Source organism: Brachyhypopomus gauderio, chromosome 6, assembly GCF_052324685.1.
Source record: "Brachyhypopomus gauderio isolate BG-103 chromosome 6, BGAUD_0.2, whole genome shotgun sequence".
Taxonomy (NCBI): Eukaryota; Metazoa; Chordata; class Actinopteri; order Gymnotiformes; family Hypopomidae; genus Brachyhypopomus; species Brachyhypopomus gauderio.
In genome coordinates, this window is record NC_135216.1 from 6,465,578 (window position 1) to 6,480,551 (window position 14,974).

At 51.5% G+C, this 14,974-nt stretch overlaps 1 protein-coding gene across 3 annotated transcripts in view; it reads right to left on the minus strand.

Moving 5' to 3' along the window:
* Positions 1 to 246: 246 nt before the first annotated feature.
* The window catches only part of rnf19a (ring finger protein 19A, RBR E3 ubiquitin protein ligase), a 28,116-nt gene continuing 13,388 nt past the window's right edge, over positions 247 to 14,974 (minus strand). For 2 of the 3 annotated variants that reach the window (XM_077008321.1, XM_077008323.1), the window contains exons 2-10: positions 12,595 to 13,429; positions 7,819 to 8,027; positions 6,935 to 7,079; positions 6,312 to 6,474; positions 4,782 to 4,896; positions 4,399 to 4,560; positions 3,155 to 3,368; positions 2,707 to 2,850; positions 247 to 2,600 (exon numbers count right to left, since the gene is read on the minus strand). In XM_077008321.1, the coding sequence (XP_076864436.1) occupies positions 1,946 to 2,600; positions 2,707 to 2,850; positions 3,155 to 3,368; positions 4,399 to 4,560; positions 4,782 to 4,896; positions 6,312 to 6,474; positions 6,935 to 7,079; positions 7,819 to 8,027; positions 12,595 to 13,429 (2,642 nt within the window). In that variant the 3' untranslated portion in view covers positions 247 to 1,945. The remainder of the gene's footprint in view (positions 2,601 to 2,706; positions 2,851 to 3,154; positions 3,369 to 4,398; positions 4,561 to 4,781; positions 4,897 to 6,311; positions 6,475 to 6,934; positions 7,080 to 7,818; positions 8,028 to 12,594; positions 13,430 to 14,974) is intronic. The other variant, XM_077008322.1, reaches the window with a different exon arrangement.

Here is a 14,974-nt window from a genome sequence, read left to right on the forward strand (position 1 = left end):
TTAACTGGACAGATTTGATTGGCCAGTCACACCCCATGTAACCTCGGCGAGGAGAGAGAACACATAGTAGCTCCACCTTGAGGACATCTTCAGTTTCTCTGGCAAATGAGGACTGGATTTTGGAGTGCACGATGAAAGGTGGAAAAGCTTGTGCCTTAGTGGTTTAAGTGTTGAGGGTCAACTCTACATGTATGTATGTATGTAGAATTCGATAATGTTAATTTCCACACCATAAAACAAACAGATTTTTTTATTTTTTTTTATTTCATTTAGATATGCATTTACACGCATATTATAAAGCAAATTAAGGAAACATAATATACAAATACCATAAGCCGTTGTGAACAATTAGAAATTAGATCTGGCACTAGTCTCCAAATAATCTCACAGAGCGGTGAGCTGGAAGGAGGATGTAGACCAGAAGGAGACGGAGCTGCAGCACGTGGCCATGAGCCAGTCCAGAGTGATGAGGGAGCAGCACCAGGAAGATGGAGCCTCTCTCCCCCGCGCGCTCACGCCCCTGCACGCGCTCGTAGGCCTCTGCGGTGGTGCACCAGAGACAGGCACGTACGCTGTTGCTCTGTGTGTGTGTGTGTGTGTGTGGGGTCAGGGGTGAGCGCGTGGGTGCTGTCAGTTTGAGGAGCAGGACTGACTGAGGTCACAGGAGCCAGCAGCCTGGTTGAGATCTTTGGTAGGCGGCTTTTACAGTCCCAACACTGGCGTCTACCGCAGACACGGAGGAACAAACCTCACAGCTGATGCCACAAATCACATTCGGTTCATCCACTTCACTTAAGGTTTGCATTTTTTATTTTTTTTTCTTAGTCACAAAATGGAAAAAGAGAAAGTAAACCAGATTTTTTCCCCCCGCAAAGGCACCATGAGTGAACACAAAGTAGAAAAAGAAATACTTCTTTTAATCGTGAGGTGTTTGAAACAACCTGAATGTACTGTTGTGATTACCATCATAGCCTTTAAAGTGATGTGTCATGACTTGGTTACATGGATTAAAGTGGACCTAAACCCTTTGGATTCCACCATACAAACTGAACTGTCAAATGAACACGAGTAATAACAACCAATGCCTTTTCCTAGAAAGATATTGGCCGCTTTTACTTTGGACGAGGTCAAATTTGAAAGCATCTTCTAACACAAACGGCTTTCTGCGAACTCGTCCTCTGAATAATCAAAAAGATTTGGTGCACTTCCCCGTTCCACCAGTAGGAGGCTCTGACGGTGCATCAATCACCTCCCCATCTCTGTAGACCAGCACCACACAGGGCCTCAGCACACAATCTTTCCCCAAAATGGAAAATAAACAACAATAAACAATCATACCTTCAATATAATGACAAAAATGATCTACCATTGCCTGGTCCCTCTTAGGTTTTAGTTATACAAACGTCATTACGAAAGCATCATAACCCCTTGAAGATTTGCTGAAATCAAGAGTTCTGAATAGAAGCAGATCCCTCAAACCGGTGACATAACTGTCTATATTACTGATATAAGTGGCTGTTTGCTCTAACTGACTTTAGGCAAAACCTCTTGATCACAACAGTCGGTGAAACATGCGTGTGATCACCAGGCGCGTCATCACCCGTCGGCCTACATTCATCCGTTGCTTCCCCCAGCAACAGTCGTGCAGTAGCGGGGCAGAACCCCACGGCCGACCCAACGAGGTCTGGTCCCTCCGGGCCCCTGCGGATCCTCCCGGGGAACCCCCACAGATCTCACTGCTACATTCTGCCATCGACGACCGACCTGGAAAATCCAAACTGTGACGAATTCCCAAGATGCAAGCTTGTATTGATGTATTCTTTTTAAAAAACTCAAGATATGAAACGAAAAAGTGTGTGTGCAATCCTCGGCAAGAAACGGGGCGTGAAGTTAGCTCGGAGAAGCTAGCGTTTGGGTCGGCGGGAATCCCGTGCGACCGCGGGCGTTAGATCTCGGTCTGAATGCAGGCGTTTTGCACGGGGCTGGCGGGCTCCGGGTCCGCCCCGCACGTGGAGCTGGCGTTCTCCTCCACCACGTGCCTGGCGGGCCGCTCCGCCCCGGCCGGAGCGAGGAGGGGAGCCGGGGCGGGGCAGTTCTCCAGGCGGTCGTGCTCCACCTCGGGGAGTGGGCTGACGGGCGCGGGGTTGTGCCGGCCGTGGGGCTCGTGGGGGCAGCAGGGCGGGCGGCAGGCGTCCAGGTCGGAGCAGCTGAACTCGGAGGCGTGGCTGCAGTGGGAGTCTGCCACGGAGGGCAGGCTGCCGCTGAGCGAGGGGGAGTCGGGCTCGCTGGAGTGGGTGCTCTGCTGCTCCAGCAGCTGGGCGTCCATGTCCTCCCTGCTCTCGTTGATCTTGGTGCCGCCGCTCTTCCTGCGCAACTTGCCTTTGCTCTTCTTCCCACAGGAGGAGGAGGAGGAGGAAGAGGAGGAGGAGGAGGGCTCCTTGGCCCAGCGGGAAGAGCCACACTTGCTTTCGTGGGGGCAGCCGGAGGGGCAGACTCCACCCCCCCGCCCCCCCGTGCTGCCATCGTCCACGCTGCTGCTGCCACTATGGTGGCGAATTTTCCCGAGTTTGGACTCCACGTCCACCTGCACCTCCATACTGCTGCTCACACACACACACACACACACACATCTATCCAATGCTGTACAAGGCAGCACGTTCACACAGTAAAACCAGCCAGTGTGTGTGTGGTGTGCGGGACCCTCACCTGTCCAGGGGCATGTAGGCGTTGAGGATGGACCCGGCCATGGCTTTGGTGCTGGCGTTGTCGCTGATGGTGCCCAGGCTGACGGTGCCGGACTCCCCACTCAGACTACAGCGCTCCTTCTGCACGTCGGCCTGCACCTCCAACCTGGAGAACACCACAGCGTTACCACTCCACCCAGAGCACACGCCACAGCCTTGGGCCATGACGCTCATCAACCTTTGTGCTCATCATAACCTTTAATTCATCAGTGTGGCTATAACTCAAACATAGCAACGTTTTATTATAGCTTCAGATTAGTTAAATGTACTCAGTTATATTCCAGATGACTACATTTTTGTTTCATCTGCTCCAACACACCCGACGACCAATCAGACGATGCCCCTAAGGGCCCAGCCAATCAGACGGCCGGTCCACACTAGGTAGCGGTTACAGCCCCACCCCCTCTGACCTGTTGAAGCAGCTGCCCATGGCGCTGCCCGACAGGCTCCCGGTGATGCTGGCCCCGGCCAGGGCCATGGTGCTGGCGTTCTCGCTCAGGTTGTCCCTCATGGTGCCCACACGCTCCATGTGGCACCCGCTGGCACTGAGGCTGCCCGTCAGCCCCCCCACGCTGCCCTCGCCGATGCTGGGGTTGTGCCTGGTCTCCGCCACGGACGTCGTGTCTGCACAGGAGGGGGGGGGGGGGGGGGTCAGTCAAAAAACAAACCAAGCGACCCCCCCCTGAGGAGTCTTGTACCTCGTTCCCAAAAACAACACACAGAGCTGGCGGGGGCACTTCGGGTTGGACGAGGTGCGGAGCGTATTTGTCCCAGAATACACAACGCTGGAGCCACGTGGGCCTTGAAACGAGGAGCAGAATGTTTTTGTTCCTGGTACCAGCAGTGCAAGGACGGGCTCAAGGGAAGGCTACGGCTACGGCGCCACGGCAACGCAGCACAAAAGGGCCGTGAGTCAGCGGCGGGAAAGCGTGGAACGGAAAACGAATGAGTAACGCTCCGCGAGACACGGAGGAGAAAAGGGAGAGACAGAGAGAGAGAGACGGATGAGAATGGAGGAGGCGGACAGACAAAGGCGGGAGATGTCTTAGCTAGGGCAGGCCTCACAGATGATGTTCTCAGACACCGTGTGCTGCCGTAGCTGTAGAGGGAGATCTGCTGCTCATGCAGACGAAGGTCTCACCACCAGCGTACACGCCGTTTTTATTTTATACCAAACGGTCTAAAGTTAAACGAAGCTTTAAACTAAGAAAACTCCTCAAGCAGGGCTCTTGATCTGTGGTATATTTAAACAACATCACACTGGGCAGAACCCTGCAGATGACATCATGTGTAGTGATGTAATGATAAATGTTTACAGGGTGCCACCAGGTCTTAGTGTAGTTAGTAGAGGAGGAGAGGCCCGTGTTCAGCGCGGGACGTAGGATTAAAGGGGCGTGGCCCGTGTTCAGCGCGGGACGTAGGATTAAAGGGGTGTGGCCCGTGTTCAGCGCGGGACGTAGGGTTAAAGGGGCGTGGCCCGTGTTCAGCGCGGGACGCAGCGTTAAGGGGCGTGGCCCGTGTTCAGCGCGGGACGCAGCGTTAAGGGGCGTGGCCCGTGTTCAGTGAGGGGTGTATGGTTAAGGGGCGTGGCCCGTGTTCAGTGTGGGGTGTATGGTTAAGGGGCGTGGCCTGTGTTCAGTGCGTACTCCCTCACCAGTGGCGGCCGCCCCACTGCCGGCGTTCATGTCGTTCTCGTCATCAAACTCGATGCGAACCCCTTTGCCGTTCCCTGCAGACACACCACAGCCACCGCTACGGCACAGAGAGATCGGCACCACGCCATAGACGTAGGCCAGCATGATGGGCACTCCAATACCTACACACACACACACACGCACACACACATACAAACAAGCAAAGAACTCAGAACCACAGGCAACATGTCTGAGTCGAATACACAACACCAGGGATTGTTTTGTTTTTTTCTCCTGAAGCCAATCTCAAATGTACAGTCTGATATGACGGTAACCTCTGCACTTCAGTAAGGAACCTACGACGGCCACAACCCCACACACGTGCACGGTGAGGCCAGCTTACCGACGGTCACGGCCGCCACCACCGGAGACACGATCACGGACAGAGTCACTCCGCCCGCGATCACCAGGTTCCTCTTGTGCTTCGAGATGTCTTTCCCTTCGTAGCGATTATGAATCTAAAAGTGAAGAAAATCTACGTTTAGGAAAAAAAAATTCTCCATGTATTCAACTGGAGCTGTAGGTTCTGTAACGGTGTCATTTGCATATTAAGTAAATACCCAATATTCTACTTCAGGAGCCAATATCAAGGCTCAACACCACAGTTGGCGTTCTGGGTTAGTCAACAGACTCCAGCGCACACATCCTGTACGTGGCCCGCTTCATGTAACAGCCTCCCACCCCACACTGATGTGGCAGTCACTTTCCTGTTTACGCCAGACAATCCTTTGACTTTACAGACCGTGTGGGCAGGAGACGCCGAAATAACACTGAAAATAAGCTGCATCGCAGACAATTAAGTCAAGGGGATTAATAAATAACGCCGTTAGCCTCTCGCAGTCGTAATGAACCCCAGCAGCGACCGGGACGGCGTGGCACACCCCGGGCCTGTGTGGGGGCGGGCCCGACCCGCACCTGCACCACACGCAGCGGACCGCAAACAGCGGTGCCTCTGCGTCAAAAGAAAAAATCTCTTTCAGTGCATCACCCACTCAAGGCTAACAGATATTCCAAGGTAAAAAAAATGTTCTTGCTGCTTTGAGGAAGGCCAGAATATACGTGAGAATTGTGTCTTCAGCTTTGAGTTCTCTCAGATGATAAAATCATAGCAAAAGAGAACGCAGACGATATGAACGATATGAAAATGAAAGAAAGAAAAGGGCAGATAAGCACGTCAGGCCACAGGTTTCTTTGACCTGCCTGAAATCCGGAAACTAATACTGAAACTATTTGATACAAAGGCAGAGTGAAAAACTAACCCACACAAGGGAATTTCTGTTAATGTGTCATACAATCAATCTGGAGTAACTAGATTAATAGCTCCCACAATCCCCTTTGTTAAATTTCCCACATACTTTATTCCTTTTGTGTAACACACTGCTCATGTTGTTTTATGGTTTATGCTTAATCTGTAAATATGTGAAATGTCTTCATTCTGAAGTGATCCTGCTGCAAACAGATTGAAGTAACTAAAAATAAGTAAAAGTATCTGCTTTGCAATCTATGTAATACAAGTGCGCTGATCCCGTTTTAAAGATCTTAATGTAGCTGGCTAAGTGAAGCCCAGTAATTGTTAGCACCATTAGGGTGGTATATTTAGCCCCAACATCAGGCTCTTGCATTTAAACGGCAGCGTGCCCAGTCATGACTGGTGTTTGCAGCCAGCCATGCAAATATGCGTCGGTCAAAGGCATTTTAACTGTAGCTGAACAATCGTCTTGATTTGAAATCCCCAAAATGTCACCTGATGTCAAATGGCAAGCGTGCTGAATGTCCAGCAGTCGTCCCAACTGCCGGAGTCCACGGTGAGTCGGGTGTTTTGCGGAGGGAAGGCGGCGGTGTGGAACGGGCCGAACCGGGAAGCAACACCCACCTTTCTGCCCACGTACACGGGGATGCCAATGATCATGGCCGGGATGGCGATGCCTGCGATCAGGGCGATGCCGATCGGGGCGCCCACCAGCGTGCCCAACTGCCAGAGGATCTTCTTCTTCCTGCTCCAGGGTTTCTTGCCCCAGAAGGTGCAGCCTGACGGGCTGTGGGAGAGGCGGGTAAGTCAGGGCAGAACCACTTCCCCACATCCTGTCTTTAGCAACGTGGAGCCCAAACCCAAAACCAGCGCTTATGAATCAGATTGGCAGCACAACACAAGAACCAGCTGCGTTAGGGAATCACCAGATATTTATTACAGCTGCTACAAACAGTGTTGTAGTTCCTGCTGCCTCCCCTCCCCTTTAAGGAAACCCCTCCCCTTTAAGGAAACCCCTCCCCTTTAAGGAAACCCCTCCCCTTTAAGGAAACCCCTCCCCTTTAAGGAAACCCCTCACCCACAATGGCAGAAGGACAGTTTGGGAAATGAAGCTTGAAATAAATAGTTTACAGGGGCTTTAAACAAGCGGCGCGTGAGCGAGGCGCGTGAGCGAGGCGCGTGAGCGAGGCGCGTGAGCGAGGCGCGTGAGCGAGGCGCGTGAGCGAGGCGCGTTGGTGGACGCTCACCTCAGGTAGTGCAGGTCCGAGATCTCCTTCATGCAGAGCCAGCAGAACTCACAGCCACACACAGCACAGGTCATGTGATTACAGCTGCCGTCGTTCATCTTGATGATGTAGGCCGCGCAGCGAGGGCACGGCTTTATATCGTCTGCTGAAAGACACACACACACACACACACACACACACACACATGAGTTGTGTATGTATGTATGTATGCAATATGGGAAGTGTGTGTGTGTTACCTGCAGCTCCACTCTCCTGGCTGTAGCTGAGTGAGTGTGTGTGTGTGTGTGAGGTTACCTGCAGCTCCACTCTCCTGGCTGTAGCTGAGTGAGTGTGTGTGTGTGTGTGAGGTTACCTGCAGCTCCACTCTCCTGGCTGTAGCTGAGTGTGTGTGTGTGTGTGTGAGGTTACCTGCAGCTCCACTCTCCTGGCTGTAGCTGAGTGTGTGTGTGTGTGTGTGTGTGTGTGCGCGTGTGTGTGTGGTTACCTGCAGCTCCACTCTCCTGGCTGTAGCTGAGTGAGTGTGTGTGTGTGTGTGTGTGAGGTTACCTGCAGCTCCACTCTCCTGGCTGTAGCCGAGTGTGTGTGTGTGTGTGAGGTTACCTGCAGCTCCACTCTCCTGGCTGTAGCTGAGTGTGTGTGTGTGTGTGTGTGTGTGTGTGGTTACCTGCAGCTCCACTCTCCTGGCTGTAGCTGAGTGTGTGTGTGTGTGTGTGTGTGTGCGTGCGTGTGTGTGGTTACCTGCAGCTCCACTCTCCTGGCTGTAGCTGAGTGTGTGTGTGTGTGTGTGTGTGCGCGTGTGTGTGTGGTTACCTGCAGCTCCACTCTCCTGGCTGTAGCTGAGTGTGTGTGTGTGTGTGTGTGTGTGCGTGCGTGTGTGTGGTTACCTGCAGCTCCACTCTCCTGGCTGTAGCTGAGTGATGAGGATCTGAAGGGTCTCAGACGGAGGCTCTGGGCCCTCTGCTGTCGGGCCGTGTCGCAGGTCTGGTTGGGGTGCCACAGCTGCTTGCAGTGGTAGCAGAACTCCGTCCCGCATCCTTCCCGCCCGCACGTGATCTTTGGACAGCTGGCGCAGCCGAAGGCGATCACCGCGTACCTGGGTGGGCGAGACACACGCGTGAGCCTCGTCTCTCACCGCGCCAGTCCCCGCCACAGAGGGCAGCAACACGTGAGCTTCCCAGGGCCTCCGTCTCACGTGGGGCTGGCGGCCGCACTATTCGCTCGAGTGGTCACCCCCCAATGGACACAAATGGCACGCAAGCGTGTCTTAAAATACCCCCACATGTGCTACAGACTTTCAGCAAACAATTTGGTTTATAAATCAGCAAACAAAGCGTGAATTCTTAACTCTGTCAAGTCAGTGATGTATAATGCAGTGTAATTCCACTGGCCAGGCAGATGGCAACATACCGAACGCACCACTACAGGGAAAGAAGCATCAAACAGGCCACTCACTCACCAGCATGGAAAAATGAGCTCACCGCTCTGCTAATGGTCAGACAACATTGACGAGCGACTGCTGTAATCAGCATGGCTGAGACACGGAGAGAGAGACTGGAAAGCACCTGGTACTTAAAGCTGGAAACACGCCAGCTTTGTGGTCTATTTATAACACACACACACACACACACACACACCCTTTGTTCTTTTAAAGAGGCACGAGAGTGGGAAATGGAGGTAATCGTCGCCTAACGTCAGCTCCACCCGTGAGACCGAAGGAGGATCTACTCCAGGGTTTCGGACCAGCCCAGGCTCATATGACCAGACCGCTCACCCTCTCCAGTGTGCTCTGTGCTGCCATGGTAGCTGTGACAACACCGGTCCATGTTACGCCTTGACGAAGAGCTCAGTCTCAGGCCTGTTTGCATGAACGTTACAACTTCACTGGGCTGCAAAACAAAACAGTCACTTCATCAAGAACCTAAAGATCATGAAACCGACATGTTTACAAATCTGCACCAAAAGGTGCGAGCCGGGTGGACCTTCTCGGTGGTGAAGGAAGAGGAGCCGAGGAACCCGGTGTGTTCAGAAAGGGGAGCGGGCGGTCCAGAGGAGCGTGACTAACACTGCAGCCAGATAAACTGCAGAGGTGGCGCTCGGCACTCTGGAACGTTCCGCGCTGAAGCGGGGGCTTGTGGGAGTTTGGGCAGGCTGGCTCAGACGGACACTGAGCGTGCAGGCTCACGGACACGGCGCTCCAAACCCGGAGCAGTGTCAGCTGCGTACGAGACAGTGTTCTTGCACTCGGCAACATTGCGTGTCAGCGTGCCATCAAAGCCCGTGCAAGATAACCATCTCAAGAATGTTCGTTAAAAGGACTTGAGCTGTAAAACTAGCTGGGCGACTCCTTGCACAAGGCGATACTTATCAGACAAATGCCCTGCTTACCATGACAATAACCGAGATCTATGAAGAGATGTCCATAAAGACGTCTATGAAAGATTGACAGGGTTTCATAACACCCACCGTCCCCAAACACACACATCATTTGAATATTGCACTTTTCTGCAATGTGTACTACAATACTGTGATAAACAATTGTACAACCCTAGTGGCCAACAGAAAGCCCCAACAAGCCCTGACAGAGTGTGAACACACCAGGGAGCTAATGCAGTCGTGAAGGGTGTGTCTAGTAGGGCTGCCACAAACGATTATTTTTATAGTCGACTAATCACCGATTAAAAAATTAGTCGACTAATCGGATCGTACGTTAATTTTATATAAAACATAGAGCTTATCACTCTAGAATGCAACTGCTATTATATAACCATCATTAGATTTCAGCTATATGATAACTAAAAATAAAACAATTAAGATCATAGTTCATTAAACCTTTAATGAAATATGCAGCTTGTTGCAACAAACAATTATTAAAATAAGTATAAGGCACTGGCTTAAACAACACAAAAATAAATACATTAATAAAGAATTTGTCTCTGGCATCAAACTTGGCTACATCTAAATCAAATTAGGTAGGTACCTGAAACTAGGGAATTATTCACAAAAATAAAGTTTTGGCCTCACTGACGTTACAGAAAACACACAAATGTGTGCTAAGGCTGATGAAACAAATCGCCATCACTAATGTTAACTTTTACAGCTACCACGATAAGTAAGTACTAAGTTAACGTTCTGTTTACGGTAACTTTAGCAGCTAACTAGCTATTTAGATTACAGAGATGACTGCATTTCAGAACCCGGCTACTGAAAAAGATCCCACACTTTTGAGTTCCATAGCCGGGTAGCCATTATACCAGTCTGTATAATGTCCTGGGATGTCGTCCACTGTCTACTCTGGTTTCCACTACTGCCCATGTGTGTCAAGGACAGAAAGGCAGACGCAGCAGTGTAAATTGCCGCAGCAGTTTGGAGAGAAAAAAAAAAACGACATAGTCGTCGACTATTTTAATAGTCGACATAATCGTGACTAGTCGACTAATCATGGCAGCCCTAGTGTCTAGTGTAACTGCGTTCATACAATTACGCAGGACCCTAGAGGCCCTGATCAAACCCAGAGGCCTGGACAGGCCTGAGGGTGGAGGTTCTGTTGAGCTGATGGGTAGTGATGGAGGCACATCACTGGGGTGTGTGTAAGTACTGGAGTCCCCTTACGTTGGCCTGTATCTACAGTGTCAGGCTCATTTCACTGTGTCGCTGTGGAAGAAACCACGGTTTGTACCGGGTCAAAAGGGGGTCATTCTAATCCGCCCAGCTGAAAGGGGGTCATTCTAATCCGCACAGGCTGCACAGAGCTGAACAGGCTGGGAGCAGCTTTAAGGTCCCTGTGTGTCGACTACCTGCCGGCTGCCTCTACACACTCACTCAGGTAGCAGAGCTCACATATTACGCATTAGGCATATTATGCATCACCACCCAGTAGGGATGACGGATGACTAAATACTGATCCCACACACTCTCACAAACGATACGAGAAATCAGTGGAGATTAAAATATTAAGACTGAAGTTCAAACGTTCTTTTGATTCTATTCTATTAATTTACTAAATTATTAAATTAACTGTTACCCAATTGTTTCACAATCCATGGTTTATATAAATATGATTTGTATTTGTTTAGATTTGAGAATTTTCTAAACTGTGAGCATCAGGTATTATACAAGGGCAGAAGGAGCTTAATCCCCTGCAAGCCCATGGCCCATCTGTGACCACCAGGGAACACGGAGACTGCTTATGATCATGGCCCCATTTGCCCTGCTTACACCTGGTCACGGCCCCATTTGCCCTGCTTACACCTGGTCACGGCCCCATTTGCCCTGCTTACACCTGGTCACGGCCCCATTTGCCCTATTTAAACTAGGTCATGATATTAGATTCTTTGACGTGTCTATCCTATATTTTTATGACAGATTTGCCCACTCTTGGTGTTCTGTTACGCAGCCCTTGATGCTTTTCCATCAGTCCTGAAGACACACAGAGCACTTGCAGACCAAGGAACTAAAACTCGGAAATAAAACTGGTTGCAGATTGTGTGCGCGCATGTAGAGAACAAATTCATATATAATATTCATATACAACACCTTTCCCAAATTATATTTCTTTATTAGATTAGATCAAAAACATGATCAGGATACAGTCCAGACACAAGAGGCGTTAGTGGGCGGTTTGGCTCTCGGCGCGTCACACAGAGCAGGGCCCGTCTCCTGAACGTCCAGCAGCTGTGCGGCGCTGAAGGGAGGGAGTTTGTGAAGGTGCCACGATTAGACGCATGTGTCGACGGGGAAGCGAGTGTTGGCCCACACACCCTCCCAGGCAGACGGACACCTGGGACCAGGCACATCAGCTGACGGTTTAAAGGTTGAAACTACAGCAACAGGTTCCTGCGACAATTACAACGATGTGCAAAAGGTTACACCCTGACTCGATCACCACACCTAATCTGAGAGAAAAGCCTAGTCAGCTGAGCAGGATGGTCTACATATCTGCTCATATGAGCTGACGGACAACTCCCTGTGCCATTTCCACTGTCATATGCTATATGAAAACGTTGGTGTTTTAGCTTTGAGGTCATTCCTGGTTAGTTATATGATGTGAGGGGGGGGTTGTTCAGATGTGGTTCGATGAGATGGATATGAGACTAAGTTTGTGCGAACATTTGGTTTCTAAGTGGACAGAGTGATCAGACTTAAGGAGGTTTGCAATTGCGGACTTTCCCCGACCAGATAAGATCCTGATAAACACATTGCTTTTTTTCCCCCCCTGACCGATGATATATTCACGCTGTTTGGCCGATGACACCAAGGCCCGAGCCCCTGCGCTGCCTGACTGCATCGTGTCCAGTGGGCCACTGCGATAAGCCTCTCTCCTCGTCCTCCACCTCGATCAATACGCGCTATATTGGCGTTTCTCTCAGTTGTTGTTAATGCGCTTTTATGTTGCATTTGGTTTTTGTTCATTTCACTAAAGCTCTTCAGCTGAAGACTCACTTTTGCAAGTTCTACGACTTTAGAAGAAAAAAAACTTAAAGGGGACAACTGAAAGTAAAGTGATGTTTATAATTAAACAGGCTTAAATACAGCATTAATATCCCTGTAGTGTCGTTTTCTTGATACCGTGCAGGCCCAGCTACATGATGTATAAACTTGAATGTGTGGTGCAACCTGTAAAATCTTCCCTTGGGGAGTGTGTGAGTGTGTGTGCGTCTCACCCGCAATCTGGGGCGGGGCACCATCGGCAGTCCGGGTCGGCCACGAGCCAGCGGCGGAGCATGAACTCCTCGTACTTGTCCATGAGGGCGCGGTCTCCCAGGATCATGCGGATGTCGTGGGGGTTGAAGCGCTCGGAGCACTCGGGGCAGCTGATGTTCACCCTGCTCTCCGAGATCTCGATGCGCAGGTACTGGCGCAGGCAGTCGGCGCAGGAGCGGTGGTGGCACGTCATGATGTCGGGGAAGCGGTCTCGCGCGTGCCGCAGCAGACACAGGGGGCACTCCAGCAGCTCCGACGAGGAGGAGGCGGGGCCCGAGGAGGCGGGGTCCGAGGAGGCGGGGCCCGAGGAGGGGGCCGCGGCGGGGGCGGAGAGAGAGGAGGTGCGGTCGTGCTGCTGGACCTCAGAGTGCACGCTCTCGGCGCTGGCGATGCCGTCCACCCCGCCGGCCGGCGTGCGGGACTTGCGGGACTTGGGGTCCCCGCGGCGACGGCGGAAGAGGGAGCGCAGGGAGAGGCGTCGTTTCTTCGGGGTCTTCCGCACCGAGGGCAGGCTGACTGAGGAGGCGGCGGAGGGCAGGTCCCTCTCGGAGCCCTGGGCGTGGTGCTGCAGACTCATCTCCGCAGAGCACCGGGGAGCAGCTACAGGGAGGCCCGCAAATGAGGAGGAGGAGGAGGAGGAGGAAGAGGAGGGAGAGGGAGGGGAGAGAGGGGGAGGCGAGGGCAGGCTGTTATGGCATGGTGCCGAACCCCCCAAGAGCCACTCCACGGGGCTGACGGCCTCAAGCTGGCCACCTTGAGACACCTCCACGTCACCCGACGGGCTCCTGACAGGGTCTGTGGACGGGACACGCACACAATGAGATTATGAGATTATTTTGTACAAGAGGTCAATTTTGAGTGATGGATATCAAGTCTGTGCACTGCAACTTTTACAAAGTGCCCTGCCGAGTAAGCAACTTTAAAAATTAGGGTAGCTAAACTATACGTAATCTACAATAAATGTAGGTCAGTCGCATTAAAACCATCCCGTTGAGAAATATAGCTATGACAACCATGACGAGGTCACTTCCATGACCACGTCACCTCAATTAAAATAAGTTGCCTTGGAAACCGTTTATTTTATAAACTGTTTGGTCTAGATAGCACCGACCACCATGAGTCATCTGTCCTGTTTCCAACATGCAGTACAGACATTAAGAAAATGAAATGTGGCATTTAATCAAGCCCAGCGCACCACTTGGTCAAAACCAGACACTTCCAGCTCCCACCTTGCTGTTGTAAAAACACAGTTAGAGTAATCGCTTGGCGGAAGAGCTCAACACGCTGCAGTCCCCCAACACTGCAGTCCCCCAACACTGCAGTCCCCCAACACTGCAGTCCCCCAACACTGCAGTCCCCCAACACTGCAGTCCCCCAACACTGCAGTCCCCCAACACTGCAGTCCCCCAACACTGCAGTCCCCCAACACTGCAGTCCCCCAACACTGCATTATGCAGCAGGAGGAGCCGGCAGACCTGAACCACACACCGGCACACAGACTTATGGGTAAGAAAACAGGGTTTTAAATGGTGGAGTTAAGGAACACGGGTCACACTTTGCTGCCATTATTCCAACACTGACTGCAGAGACCAGTTGTATCAGGCTTCACACGCAGGCAACCACACCCAGACGCACCAACACGCCAAATCTCCATTTACCCTCAGAGACTCTCAATCACGCCAAATCTCCATTCACCCTCCGAGACTCTCAATCACGCCAAATCTCCATTCACCCTCCGAGACTCTCAATCACGCCAAATCTCCATTCACCCTCCGAGACTCTCAATCACCAACCGGTTATGAAACGCACAAATGGTGATGCATCTCAGGAACAGCAGTAGCAAAAGGTGACCACACACGCACACGATTTTCTGCACCGCAAGCTCTTGTTCACACAAGTTCAGGCTTTTCAAACACGTTCACAAGTTATTCCCTGGAAGATGTTAAACACGGAAACAAATCCTCTTTTTTTTCCTTTTATAATGACGAAAAAAACCCACAGACCAAAACCAGGATGTATCTAAGATGTTCCCTGTGTGTGTGTGTGTGTGTGTGTGTGTGTGTGTGTGTGTGTGTGTGTGTTCAAACTACAGGAACATGTTCCAGGAAAATTCCACAGACAAAATGCAGCTAGAGGGAAAAAAAGATTAGCATAATGAAAGGCACACTGCAAATCAGGTCATGCGTCAACCGCACACATGTACGAGTCTTCCCAGACGCACGCCGCCTCTCGCGGGCTACAAACGCAAGCAGGCTGCTGCTCACAGCAAACTACACTCCCCACTGGGGCAGAGCACAGGCACATGAACTCTAATCCCCGCTCCGGCCACGCACGCGGCTC